Here is a 15,125-nt window from a genome sequence, read left to right on the forward strand (position 1 = left end):
TCTGAATGGTGACAGATTAGGAAAAGGGCAGGTGCAAAAAGACCTGGGTGTCATGGTACATCAGTCATTGAAGGTTGGCATGCAGGTACAGCAGGCGGTTAAGAAAGCAAATGGCATGTTGGCCTTCATAGCGAGGGGATTTGAGTACAGGGGCAGGGAGGTGTTGCTACAATTGTACAGGGCCTTGGTGAGGCCACACCTGGAGTATTGTGTACAGTTTTGGTCTCCTAACCTGAGGAAGGACATTCTTGCTATTGAGGGAGTGCAGCGAAGGTTCACCAGACTGATTCCCGGGATGGCGGGACTGACCTATCAAGAAAGACTGGATCAACTGGGCTTGTATTCACTGGAGTTCAGAAGAATGAGAGGGGACCTCATAGAAACGTTTAAAATTCTGACGGGGTTAGACAGGTTAGATGCAGGAAGAATGTTCCCAATGTTGGGGAAGTCCAGAACCAGGGGACACAGTCTAAGGATAAGGGGGAAGCCATTTAGGACCGAGATGAGGAGGAATTTCTTCACCCAGAGAGTGGTGAACCTGTGGAATTCTCTACCACAGAAAGTTGTTGAGGCCAATTCACTAAATATATTCAAAAAGGAGTTAGATGAAGTCCTTACTACTAGGGGAATCAAGGGGTATGGTGAGAAAGCAGGAATGGGGTACTGAAGTTGCATGTTCAGCCATGAACTCATTGAATGGCGGTGCAGGCTAGAAGGGCCGAATGGCCTACTCCTGCACCTATTTTCTATGTTTCTATGAAGCCACATGTTGTGTTTGTCAAGAGTTGGTTTTAAAAAGTGGCAGCACATTTGTGTTAAAAACATTCTCTGGATGGTGCACAGATATAGAAACATACAAAATAGGTGCAGGAGCAGGCCATTCGGCCCTTCGAGTCTGCACCGCCATTCAATACGATCATGGCTGATCATGCACCCTCAGTACCCCACCCCTGCCTTCTCTCCATATCCGTTGATCCCTTTAGCCGCGAGGGCCAAATCCAACTCCCTTTTGAATATGTCCAACGAAGTGGACTCAACAACTTTCTGTGGTCGAGAATTCCACAGGTTCACAACTCTCTGGGTGAAAAAGTTTCTCCTCATCTCGGTCCTATATGGTTTACCCCTTATCTTTAGACTGTGACCCTTGGTTCTGGACTTCCCCAACATCAGGAACATTCTACCTGCATCTAACCTGTTTAGTCCCGTCAGAATTTTATAAGTTTCTATGAAACTAGGGTCCTGAACTTGGGGAAAGGTAACTTCGATGGTATGAGATGTGAATTGGCTAGAATAGACTGGCGAACAATACTTAAAGGATTGATGGTGGATAGGCAATGGCAAACATTTAAAGATCACATGGATGTACTTCAACAATTGTACATCCCGGTCTGGAGTAAAAATAAAAAAAAGGAAGGTGGCTCAACCGTGGCTAACAAGGGAAATTAAGGATAGTGTTAAATCCAAGGAAGAGGCATATAAATTGGCCAGAAAAAGCAGCAAACCTGAGGACTGGGAGAAATTTAGGATTCAGCAGAGGAAGACAAAGGGTTTAATTAGGAGGGGGAAAATAGAGTATGAGAGGAAGCTTGCTGGGAACATAAAAAATGACTGCAAAAGCAAAAAATAGATATGTGAAGAGAAAAAGATTAGTGAAGACAAACGTAGGTCCCTTGCAGTCAGAATCAGGTGAATTTATAATGGCCAACAAAGAAATGGCAGACCAATTGAACAAATACTTTGGTTCTGTCTTCACGAGGGAAGACACAAATAACCTTCTGGAAAGTGAGAAGGATGAACTGAAGGAAATCTTTATTAGGTGGGAAATTGTGTTATGGAAATTGATGGGATTGAAGGCCAATAAATCCCCAGAGCCTGATGGTCTGCATCCCAGAGTACTTAAGGAAGTGACCCTAGAAATAGTGGATGCATTGGTGATCATTTTCCAGCAGTCTATCGACTCTGGATCAGTTCCTATGGACTGGAGGGTAGCTAATGTAACGCCACTTTTTAAGAAAGGAGGGAGAGAGAAAACGGGGAAAACGGTTAGCCTGACATCAGTAGTGGGGAAAATGTTGGAATCAATTACTAAAAATGAAATAGCAGCGCATTTTGTAAAGCAGTTACAGGATCGGTCCAAGTCAGCATGGATTTACGAAAGGGAAATCATGCTTGACAAATCTTCTAGAATTTTTTGAGGATGTAACTGGTAGAGTGGATAAGGGAGAACCAGTGGATGTGTATTTGGACTTTCAAAAGGCTTTTTGCAAGGTCCCACGCAAGAGATTGGTGTGCAAAATTAAAGCACATGGTGTTGGGGGTAATGTATTGATGTGGATAGAGAACTGGTTGGCAGACAGGAAGCAGAGAGTCAGGATAAATGAGTCCTTTTCAGAATGGCAGGCAGTGACTAGTGGGGTGCCGCAGGGCTCCGTGCTGGGACCCCAGCTGTTTACAATATACATCAATGATTTCGATGAAGGAATTGAGTGTAATATCTTCAAGTTTGCCTATGGCACTAAGCTGGGTGGCAGTGAGGAGGATGCCAAGAGGCTGCAGGATGACTTGGACAGGTTAGGTGAGTGGGCAAATAAAGAAGGCAGAATATTATCTGAATGGCGGCAGATTAGGAAAGGGGGAGGTGCAACGAGACCTGTGTGTCATGGTACATCAGTCATTGAAAGATGGCATGCAGGTACAGCAGGCAGTGAAGAAGGCAAATGGCATGTTGGCCTTCATAGCTAGGGGATTTGAGTATAGGAGCAGGAAGGTCTTACTGCAGTTGTACAGGGCCTTGGTGAGGCCTCGTGGAATATTGTGTTCAGTTTTGGGTCTACTAATCTGAGGAAGGACATTCTTGCTCTTGAGGGAGTGCAGCGAAGGTTCACCAGACTGATTCCCGGTATGGCAGCAGTGACATATGAGGAGAGACTGGATCGACTGGACCTGTAGTCACTGGAGTTTAGAAGGATGAGAGGGGATCTCATGGAAACATATAAAATTCTGACGGGACTGGACAGGTTAGATGCAGGAAGAATGTTCCCGATGTTGGGGAAGTCCAGAACCAGGGGACACAGTCTTAAGGATAAGGGGTAAGCCATTTAGGACTATGAGGAGAAACTTCTTCATTCAGAGAGTTGTTAACCTGTGGAATTCTCGACCGCAGAGAGTTGTTGCCAATTCGTTGGATATATTCAAGAGGGAGTTAGATATGGCCCTTACAGCTGAAGGGATCAAGGGGTATGGAGAAAAAGCAGGAAAGGGGTACTGAGGTGATGATCAGCCATGATCTTATTGAATGGTGGTGCAGGCTCGAAGGGCAGAATTGGCCTACTCCTGCACCTATTTTCTATGTTTCTATGAGATCCCCTCTCATTCTTCTAAATTCCAGTGAGTATAAGCCTGGCCAATCCAGTCTTTCCTCATATATCAGTCCTGCCATCCCGGGAATCAGTCGAGTGAACCTTCGCTGCACTCCCTCAATAGCAAGCACGTCCTTCCTCAGATTAGGAGACAAAATTGCACACAATACTCAAGGTGTGGTCTCACCAAGACCTTGTACAACTGCAGTAAGACCTCCCTGCTCCTATACACAAATCCCCTCGCTATGAAGGCCAACATGCCATTTGCTTTCTTTACTGCCTGCTGTACCTGCATGCCTACCTTCAATGACTGATATACCATGACATCCAGGTCTCTTTGCACCTCCCCTTTTACTAATCTGCCACCATTCAGATAATCTACCTTCCTGTTTTTGCCACCAAAGTGGATAACCTCACAGTTATCCACATTATAGTGCATCTGCCATGCATTTGCCCATTCACCTAACCTGTCCAAGTACCCCTGCAGCCTCTTAGCATCCTCCTCGCAGCTCGCACTGCCACCCAGCTTAGTGTCATCTGCAAACTTGGAGATATTACACTCAATTTCTTCGTCTAAATCATTAATGTATATTGTAAATAGCTGGGGTATCAGCACTGAACCCTGCGGCACCCCACTAGCCACTACCTGCCATTCTGAAAAGGACATGTTTATTCTCACTCTTTGCTTCCTGTCTGCCAACCAGTTCTCTATCCACGTCAATACATTACCCCCAGTACCACGTGCCTTAATTTTGTACACTAATCTCTTGTGTGGGACCTTGTCAAAAGCCTTGTGAAAGTCCAAATACAGCACATCCACTGGTTCCCCCTTATCCACTCTACTAGTTAAATCCTCAAAAAACTCGAAGATTTGTCAAGCATGATTTTGCTTTCATAATTCCATGCTAACTTAGACCGATCCTGTCATTGCTTTCTAGATGCGCTGCTATTACGTCTTTAATAATTGATTCCAGCATTTTCCCCACTACCGATGCCAGGCTAACTGGTCTATAAACTCCCTGTTTTCTCTCTCCCTCCTTTTTTAAAAAGTGGGGTTACATTAGCTACCCTCCAATTCATAGGAACTGATCCAGAGTCCATGGAATGTTGGAAAATGACCACCAATGCATCTACTTTTTCTTGGGCCACTTCCTTAAGTATTCTGGGATGCAGACTATCAGGCCGTGGGGATTTATCGGCCTTCAGTCCCATCAATTTTTCTAACACCATTTCCTGACTGATAAGGATTTCCCTCGGTTCCCCCTTCTCGCTAGACCCTCGGTCTCCTGGTATTTTCGGGAGGTTATTCGTGTCTTCCTTAGTGAAGACAGAACCAAAGTATTTGTTCAATTTGTCTGCCATTTTCTTCTTCCCCTTTATGAATTCACCTGATTCTGACTGCAAGGGACCTACATTAGTCTTCACTAATCTTTTTCTCTTCACATATCGATAGAAGCTTTTGCAGTCAGTTTTTATGTTCTCTGCAAGCTTACTCTCATACTCTATTTTCCCCCTCCTAATTAAACCCTTTGTCCTCCTCTGCTGAATTCTAAATTTCTCCCAGTCCTCAGGTTAGCTGCTTCTTCTGGCCAATTTATATGTCTCTTCTTTGGATTTAACACTTTCCCTAATTTCCCTTGATAGCCACGGTTGAGCCACCCTCCCTTTTTTATTCTTACGCCACACGGATGTACAATTGTTGTAGTTCATCCGTGTGATCTTTAAATGTCTGCCATTGCCCTTTAAGTATCATTCTCCAGTCTATCCTAGCCAATTCATGTCTCATACCATCGAAGTTTCCTTTCTTTAAGTTCAGGACGCTAGTCTCTGTATTAATTGTGTCACTCTCCATCTTAATGAAGAATTCTACCATATTATGGTAACTCTTTCCCCAAGGGGCCTCGCACGACCATTTTGCTAATTAATCCTCTCTCGTTACACAAGACCCAGTCTAGGATGGCCTGCTCTCTAGTTGGTTCCTCGACATATTGGTCTAGAAAACCATCCCTTATACACTCCAGGAAATCCTCCTCCACAGTATTGCTACCAGTTTGGTTAGCTCAATCAATATGTAGATTAAAGTCACCCAGGATAACTGCTGTACCCTTATTGCATGCATCCCTAATTTCCTGTTTGATGCCATCCCCAACCTCCCTACTACTGTTTGGTGGTCTGTACACAACTCCCACTAATGTTTTCTGCCCTTTGGTGTTTCGCAGCTCTATCCATATAGATTCCACATCATCCTCGCTAATGTCCTTACTTGCTATTGCATTAATCTCCTCTTTAACCAGTAACGCTACCCCACCTCCTTTTCCTTCCTGTCTGTCCTTTCTAAATATTGAATACCCTTGGATGTTGAGTTCCCAGCCTTGGTTACTCTGGAGCCATGTCTCCGTAATCCCAATTACATCATATCCGTTAACAGCTATCTGCGCAGTCTATTCATCCACCTTATTACGAATGCTCCTCGCATTGAGACTCGGAGCCTTCAGGCTTGTTTTTTTAATACTCTTTGTCCTTTTTGAATTATGTTGTAATGTGGCCCTTTTTGATTTTGCCCTTGATTTCTCTGCCCTCCACTCTTGCTTTCTCCTTCATACCTTTTGCTTCTGCCCCCTTTTTACTTCCCTCTGTCTCCCTACATATATTTCCATTCCCCTGCCATTTTAGTTTAAACCCTCCCCAACAGCACTCGCAAACACTCCACCTAGGACATCGGTTCCGGTCCTGCCCAGGTACAGACCGTCCGGTTTGTACTGGTCCCATCTTTCCCAGAACTGGTTCCAATGTCCCAGGAATTTGAATCCCCCCTGCACCATTCCTCAAGCCACGTATTCATCTGAGCTATCCTGCAATTTCTACTCTAACTAGCACATGCCACTGGTAGCAATCCTGAGATTACGACCTTTGAGGTCCTATTTAATTTAACCCCTAGCTCCCTAAATTCAGCTTGTAGGACCTCATCCCGTTTTTTACCTATATGGTTGGTATCGATATGTACCACGACAGCTGGCTGTTCACCCTCCCCCCTCCAGAATGCGCTGCAGCCGCTCCAAGACATCCTTGACCCTTGCACCAGAGAGGCAACATACCATCCTGGAGTCTTGTTTGCGGCTGCAAAAAGGCCTATCTATTCCCTTTACAATTGAATCCACTATCACTATAGCTCTCCCACTCTTTTCCCAGCCCTCTTGTGCAGCAGAGTCACCCCTGGTGCCATGGACTTGGCTGCTGCTGCCTTCCCCTGATGAGCCATCTCCCCCAACATTACCCAAAACGGTGTATCTGCTTCCCTTGCTCTTCCTGATGGTCACCCATTCCCTATCTGGCTGTGCAACCTTTCCTTGCGGTGTGACCGACTCACTAAATGAAGAGAGGTTGGTGTGGCACTAAATCATGTACACTACAGAATTAAATTCTAACTGGAACATTACAATGTGATTTATTAACATTTATTTGATCTATCCAGCAATGCAGGGTGTGTAGTGAAAATGGAAAATCTTGTGGGTCTGCAGGGCTAACTGATGGTCCAGGTGTCAGGGATGCTGACTTTTTACTCTATGTGAGTGCACTAACTACAGAACGCTGCAGACAAGAGGACATTGTAGCCTATGCAGCATATTGTCAGCTGGAAGCAGAATTGGACAGGTGAGATCTGTTAAGGCTAGTCCTTGGTAGATAAATAATTGTAAACAGATTTTGAAGCATTATATTTCAACGTGCTAGCCACATTTTGTAAAATCTATATGAAACCCTTACTTGATACTCTACAACAATTGTATGTGCAGAGCAAAGATTATTAGCATTCAGAAAATGGTCATTGAAACTCCTAATACAAAGTTTTAGTGCAAAATTATTGATTTGAGATGTGTAGCAATGTTAAGCTAAATTTTGGCTATTGATCATTAGCTTTCGTTCAGTTGCTAAGGATTATAAGTAAATTTAGATGGCAGTGGTTGTTACCCATGTTCTATACTGTAGGAGGAATCACTGCCTTTTAGAGCCACTTCATCTATACTCCAGCGCATAGGTAAGAATTTCTATCACTAAAATTTTTTTCAATAGAAATGTTGAAGAAATTAAAAATATTTGGTAGGAGACAATGTGGCTGAAGGAGGAAAGCATGGAGGATATGCTTCTGTTAAAGTAACGTGACCAACTGAACTTTTTGTCCTGCTGCTCCAGTAATCTTTATAGAATCATAAAATCATAGAATGGTTACAGCACCGAAGGAGGCCATTTGGTCCATCAAGCCCATGACAATTCTCTGCAAGAACACTTCAGCTAGTCCCACACTCCCGCCCTTTCCCTGTAGCCCTGCAATTTTTTTTCATTCAGGTACTTATCTAATTCCCTTTTTCAAAAGCCATGATTTAATCTGCCTCCACCAGTCTTTCAGGCAGAGCATTCCAGATCCTCTGCGTAAAAAGATTTTTCTCATGTTGTCTTTGGTTATTCTGCCAATCACTTTAAATCTGTGTCCTCTGCTTCTCGACCCTTCCACCAATGGGAACAGTTTCTCTCTATCTACTCTGTCTAGACCCCTCATGATTTTGAACACCTCTAACAAATCTCATCTCAACCTTCTCTGCTCTAAGGAGAACAACCCTAGCTTTTCCAGTCTATCCACGTAATTGAAGTCCCTCATCCCTGGAACCATTCTTGTAAATCTTTTCTGCACTCTCAAAGGTCTTCACATTCCTTCCTAAAGTGTGGTGCCCAGAATTGGACACAATACTCCAGTTGAGGCCAAACCAATGTTTTATAAAGGTTCATCGTAACTTCCTTGCTTTTGTACTCTATGCCTCTATGTTTGAAGCTCAGGATCCCACGTGCTTTTTTTAACCATTTTCTCAACCTGCCCCACCTTCAATGATTTATGCACTATTATATCCCCAAGTCTCTCCGTCCATGCACTACCTTTAGAATTGTACCCTTTAGTTTATATTGCCTTTCCTCGTTCTTCCTAACAAAATGTTTCACTTTGCACTTTTCTGCATTACATTTCATCTGCCCATTCCACCAGCCTGTCTATGACCTCTTGAAGTCTATTGCTATCCTCCTCACTGTTCACTATACTTCCAAGTTTTGTATCACCTGCATTATTTACAGCACCTGGATAGGATCATCATCATAGGCAGTCCCTTGAAATTGAGGAAGACTTGCTTCCACTCTAAAAGTGAGTTCTCGGGTGACTGTACAGTCCAATACCGGAATTACAGTCTCTGTCACAGGTGGGACAGACAGTCGTTGAAGAAAAGGGTGGGTGGAGAGTCTACTTTGCTTTACGCTCCTTCCTCTGTCTGCGCTTGGTTTCTGCATGCTCTCGGCGACGAGACTCGAGTTGCTCAGCGCCCTCCCGGATGCCCTTCCTCCACTTAGGGTGGTCTTGGGCCAGGGATTCCCAGGTGCCAGTGGGGATGTTGCACTTAATTAAGGCGGTTTTGAGGGTGTCCTTGAAGCGTTTCCTCTTCCCATCTGGGGATCACTTGCCATGTAGGAGTTCCGATAGAGCGCTTGCTTTGGGAGTCTCGTGTCGGGCATGTGGATGATGTGGCCCGCCCAACGGAGCTGGTCAAGTGTGGTCAGTGCTTCGATGCTGCGGATATTGGCCTGATCGAGATCACTGACGTTGATGCGTCTATCCTTCCAGTGGATTTGCAGGATCTTGCGGTGGCAGCGCTGGTGGTATTTCTCCAGTGCTTTGAGGTGTCTACTATATATGGTCCACGTCTCTGAGCTATTTAGGAGGGCGGGTATCACTACTGCCCTGTAGACGATAAGCTTCGTGCCAGATTTGAGGTCCTGGTCTTGAAGGTGTTGACTGGCTTGGAGTTCAGGTTCTGAATGTGCGCAGATGCAAGCGTCGTCTGCGTACTGTAGTTCGATGACAGAGGATGGGACGACTTTGGATCTAGCGTGGAGGTGCCGAAGGTTGAACAGGTTCCCATTGGTTCTATAGTTTAGTTTCACTCCAGCAGGGAGCTTGTTGAGAGTGCGTTGGAGCATTTCAGCGAGGAAGATCGAGAAGAGCATTGGCGCGATGACGCAGCCCTGCTTGACCCCGGTCCGGACGTGGATTAGGTCTGTGGTGGATCTGTTGGTCAGGATCATGGCTTGCATGTCGTGATGGAGCAGACGGGCCGAATGGCCTCCTTCTGGATAGAATGTTGCAGTAGTAACTGAAATAAAGAACAGTAAACTTTGTGTTGCTGCTGTTCTTCCCTGTACTGCTACAACTGCCTTCATGTAACCGAGTTGGCGTTAAACATGAGGAAAATCTTTTTTACGCAGCAAGTGGTTAGGATCTGGAATTCACTGCCTGAAGGGGGTGGTGGAGGCAGATTCAATTGTGGCCTTCAAAACAGAATTGGATAAGTACTTGAAGGAACAAAAATTTCAGGGCTATGGGAAAAGGGCGGAAGAGTGGGACTAGCTGCAATACTCTTGCAGAGAGCCGGCGTGGCCTCCTTTTGTGCTGTAACCATTCTGTGATTCTATGATTCATTCTATGAAAGTACAAATCCGAGAACTACCAGATGATTAACAACTCCTTGTTCAGATTGATGTCATTTGGACAGATCAGTTGAAGAGTGTTGTGAGAAATAGAGAGAGCAAACTATTTCCTCAACTTATTTTACAATTGAAACTAAATGGGAAATGCCAATGAAAAGCAGTGAAGATTAAAAGCATTTAAATCTATCACAGTTCATTTCTATAACTAACAGATAAAAATAAAAGTATACAATAGTACTTATGGTGGTGGTTGTGTTTTTATCTGATTCCATTCTAAATCTCCTTTTGCTCACAAAAATAATTGTCTAAATCTTTGCTTCCTGGTATTTTGATGTATTGGGAGTAAAGCTCAACCAAGTGCACATTTTTATTGGAGTTTGAGAGTTTCCTCGTACTATATTCTCCATTCTGGCCTATCTCTTTATATATCTGTTTATAAATTATCTTGTGTTATTTAGCCTGAGAATTGTCGTAGTGTATGGAATGCTTCAATACTAATATGCTGTAGATGTTAAATGAACACAAAGTTCAATATAAGTTTTAACCATTCAATTCATTTTTTTTTTAAAAAGTAAAATTCAAAAAGTTACACAATAACAGGCATTCCATTTGTAATCTTAATGCATTCTTTTCTCTCAAAATATTGCAGGCCTATTGCAGGATACGCAAACCTGTGTCCGAGTATGATCCCCACTGAGCCACAGGAGTTTCAAGGCATGTTGTCAACAGTGAAACATGAAATTGTCCATGCATTGGTAGGTTAACTGTATACATGTTGTCATTTTGTTTGGGAAATTATAGTGGTCAAAGTTCCAAGAAGCAAGATTTGACTTTAATAGAAACAGAAAATACTGGAAATACTCAGCAGATCAGGCAGCATGTGTGGAGAGAGAAACAGAGTTAATGTTTCAGGTCAATGACCTTTCGCTCTCTCCAAAGACATTGCTTGACCTGCTGAGCATTTCCAGCATTTTGTTTTTATTTCAGATTTCCAGCATCAGTAGTATTTTGGTTTCTCCAGAGTAAACTATTCTAAGCTTCTCAAGCTCTACTTACAGCTTTTCGAGCTCTTCTCCTCGTTCAGATCTTTAAGTATCTGTTTGGCTCCCCCTTTTTACAACTTTGTACATCTGTATGCCCTTGCTGTAGTACAAGGACCAGTTCTCCAAGTGTGGCCATGCTATTGCCTTGTACATACATATTATCATCTCCGGGATTTGTATTTTATCCCTTTGGCTATACACCCCAAGATCTGATTGGCTTTCCTTTCTACTGTTGCACCCTGCACTATTGTGAGCTGCCCAACAATAGGCCCAGATCCCAATCCCTTTTCTGTGTTGGCATTCTGCAGTCTAGAGCCAATTTTATTTAAATTCCGATTGTTTATTTCCCTTCTCTAGTCTGGACCTAACATTTGTCCACATTAAATGCCATTTGCCACTATAATCAGCCCAACCTTCTGAACCTCTAGATCCCTTTGTGCTTAGTTTAGTTGCACCCTATTGTTTGATGCTCCCTCATCCCATTTGGTGTTTTCTGCAAATTTTGTTTTTGTCTCCAGCTCCAAATAATTCTCTGCATTATAAATCCTTGTGGCACCCTGATCTCTTATTGTCCCTTGCTATGTCAATGCAGCTCAAATTCACAACCATCTTTTGTTTTCTCTGGTTTAAATAACTTTAAATCCAGCTCAGAAGCTTGCCTCGTATTCCTTGCATTGTACCTTGTGGACTAATCGCTTGTGGCATGGTATCAAGAGCCTTGCTGAAATCTAAATACATCACATCCACAGACTTTCTATCATCAGCGAACTCCATTATTTACTCGAAGAACTCCAGTACATTTATTAGGCCAGTCCTCTGTCCCATAACTCCAAGCAGATTTCTTCATCGTACAATACCTATTTAACAACAACTTGCATTTGTATAGTGCTCTTAACATATGTTGATAGTGTGAAATTAAGGAGGCTCTTGTGGAGCATAAACATCAGCATAGTTGGGCCAAATGGCCTGTTTCTGTGAAATTCTATGCAACATAAGAAACATCCTAAGGTGCTTAACTCAGTATTTTCATTGAGCCCAAATTTCCCCAACCTCTTTTTCCTGCGCACTCTCCCGAGATGTGCCGACTGTGCGCTCAAAACGGCGGCAAAAAACTTATTAAGGATTCTGCCCACTCTGCTGTGTGTCCCGGGTCCTGACGCACCGTTTCTTGTGGAGTGGGGGGCAGAGCTACAGCCCTACGCTGAAAACACAGCCGGCAGCTGCGCGTATGCGCAGTGGAGCCTGCACGCATGCGCAGTAGCTCCTCGCCCTCCCAGCACGATGATGCCTGCAGCGTGGGACCCAACCCATCCCGGCCTGAGTGGCCTGCCGCACAGGCCAGCCGCTGCCTTCCCGCGCTGAGGGCTACAAGAAACAGATTGGTGCAGGGAGACTGAGTTTTGATCGGGCGGGGTGAGTGGGGAGAAAAGAATCTTCCCCCCGCCCCCCGAGCTGTGAGGAGGATGCTAAGAGGCTGCAGGGTGACTTGGACAGGTTAGGTGAGTGGGCAAATGCAGTATAATGTACATAAATGTGAGGTTATCCATTTTGGTGGCAAAAACAGGAAGGCAGAATATTATCTGAATGGTGACAGATTAAGAAAAGGGGAGGTGTAATGAGACCTGGGTATCATGGTACATCAGTCATTGAAAGTTGGCATGCAGGTACAGCAGATAGTGAAGAAGGCAAATGACATGTTGGTCTTCATAGCGAGAGGATTTGACTATAGGAGTAGGGAGGTCTTACTGCAGTTGTACAGAGCCTTGGTTGAGGCCACACCTTGAATATTGTGTACAGTTTTGGTCTCCTAATCTGAGGAAGGACATTCTTGCTATTGAGGGAGTACAGCGAAGGTTCGCCAGACTGATTCCCGGGATGGCAGGACTGACATATGAAGAAAGACTGGATCGACTAGGCTTGTATTCACTGGAATTTAGAAGAATGAGAGGGATCTCATAGAAACATATCAAATTCTGACGGGATTGGACAGGTTAGATGCAGGAAGAATGTTCCCGATGTTGGGGAAGTCCAGAACCAGGGGTCACAGTCTAAGAATAAGGGGTAAGCCATTTAGGACCGAGATGAGGAGAAACTTCTCTCAGAGAATTGTGATCCTGTGGAATTCTCTACCACAAAGTTGTTGAGGCCAGTTTGTTAGATATATTCAAAAGGGAGTTAGATTTGGCCCTTGCGGCTAAAGGGATCAAGGGTTATGGAGAGAAAGCAGGAAAATGTACTGAAGTTGCATGATCAGCCATGATATTGAATGGTCGTTCAGGCTCGAAGAGCTGAATGGCCTACTCCTGCACCTATTTTCCATGTTTCAAAGATTTTCTAGTACTTTAATGCAAATCTTTGGTGCTGCAGGTCAAAATCCAATGTGGTGTATAAAGTTATTGCTTTTTTTTCTCGACAATTTACATCCTTATTTGGAATAACGAACCGAAATATTTTTATTGTTGTGTAAATAGCAAAATGTTCATTGACTAAAAGCAGCAAACAGTAACCACAAGCTGCTGATTACCGGCATTTGCGGTTGTGGTTCTGCACGATGCTCTGTCCTTGAAACTGATGCCGCACACGAATCCATTAGGTGAGAGCGTTGGTGCTCTTGATATATTATTTACGAAGAAAACCCTCCCCTTGCTTAAGTGGCCCCTATACTTCAGCCTTCATTACAAGATCATATTTATTCTTGTAAAAACCCCATACTCTGTTTAATCAGGCTGATAGCACCTACACCCTGTCCAGTCTCGCTGCTTGGGATTTTTAAAAAAAACTAGCATTCCTATCATTTGGAGGCTACCTGCGCTGATTTCTTAACTCTCCACAAGGGTTTTCTGTGCAGCCACAAGTGGCCACATACGCTGGCCTGAGTTAGTTTGGAGCAACTATTAACTGTCCAAACTGGCTTAAATGGCTAAAACAGGCGTAGGTGGCTGAAAAAATAAAACTAAACCCAAAAAAATCCTAATTAACTCACTTACACTGGCGCAAATTAAATGTGCAGAATGGGGGTTTTTGAGATACTCCAGAAAAATCAAGTTGCTCCAAAAAAAAAACGGAGCAACTCCTGGACAAATTTGGGCCCATTATCCTCTTTTTCAGGATGCCTTCAAATACTTTACCCACATCAGATGTTATCCCAGTGCCTGTAGTTTCCTTAATTGTCTCTATGCCCCTTTTTAAAGATCTGTTGTTACATTAGTTACTATGTAGTCCTCGGACACTACTCTTATTTCGATTGATTCACCTAAAAACATGGCAAGGATGTGACTTACTTCTAGTCAATTTATATTCCTTTGTATGAAGTCCATTTGGGCTTGTTGCCTTATACTCATTTGATTTTCTCAGTTTATCTTGAATTGCCATATTTGAAATTTTTATTACTCTTAGTGCATCCTTTGTATTCTAGAACTTCAGATTACATGTTGGAAAGATGGTCTGCTCCATGAAAACAGAAAAGAAGAATTCATTGAGTATATTATAGCAAGAGTTTATGGCTTTTTAAAATTTTTCAGAAAAAATTGTGTTGCCATTGCAGAATGAATGAGCCTAGGATTGTTTTAATATATGTGGCCTTTTATAAAACGTTTTTTTCTCATTAATTACAAAATCATTTTTTTTTAATGAAAGGAAGGGTTAGCTTTTCTGCTAAGTGATTCAAATAAATTGTTGCAGAAGATGTGCTGAGTAATACGGTTTGGATTTTAAACTAGGTATGGAAATATTGTGTAATTTTTGTATGGAATTGTTACAAGTTACTTGAGACAGTTGCAAAAAATAGAAAGCAATAAATTTGGAAAGAAGGAACTGAAGTTAAAAACACAGAAATAAATGATAGTAAATAAACCAAAAAGAGAAGCAACAGTGGTAGTTGGTGGGTGACAGTGAAAGAAAACTTGAAATAGTAAAAGATAGATAAATTAAAGGGAAAAAAGGATCCATAAACAGAAAAGATTGGGAAAATAGAAATCTACCAAATAAAGGAAAATAAACCAGAAACTTGATATAATTTACCTCTAGTTGCACCCTGTTGTAATGCCAGTGGAGCATAAATGTATACAGAAAATGAAGTAAGGAAATAGAGCTACATAACAACACAAATCTAACTTATAAAGCTCATTGTTAAATGCTGTATTAAAACCACGAGGAATGTGCTGGACTATGAAGTTACAGATTGTGGCGGTACACAGTTCTGCTG

At 43.0% G+C, this 15,125-nt stretch overlaps 1 protein-coding gene across 2 annotated transcripts in view; it reads left to right on the top strand.

Moving 5' to 3' along the window:
* lmln (leishmanolysin-like (metallopeptidase M8 family)) overlaps positions 1–15,125 on the top strand; it is a 104,871-nt gene that overhangs the window by 32,870 nt on the left and 56,876 nt on the right. For both annotated transcript variants that reach the window (XM_070874524.1, XM_070874533.1), the window contains 2 exons: positions 6,832–7,010; positions 10,528–10,633. In XM_070874524.1, the coding sequence (XP_070730625.1) occupies positions 6,832–7,010; positions 10,528–10,633 (285 nt within the window). The remainder of the gene's footprint in view (positions 1–6,831; positions 7,011–10,527; positions 10,634–15,125) is intronic.

This window comes from Pristiophorus japonicus, chromosome 3, assembly GCF_044704955.1.
Source record: "Pristiophorus japonicus isolate sPriJap1 chromosome 3, sPriJap1.hap1, whole genome shotgun sequence".
Taxonomy (NCBI): domain Eukaryota; kingdom Metazoa; phylum Chordata; class Chondrichthyes; family Pristiophoridae; genus Pristiophorus; species Pristiophorus japonicus.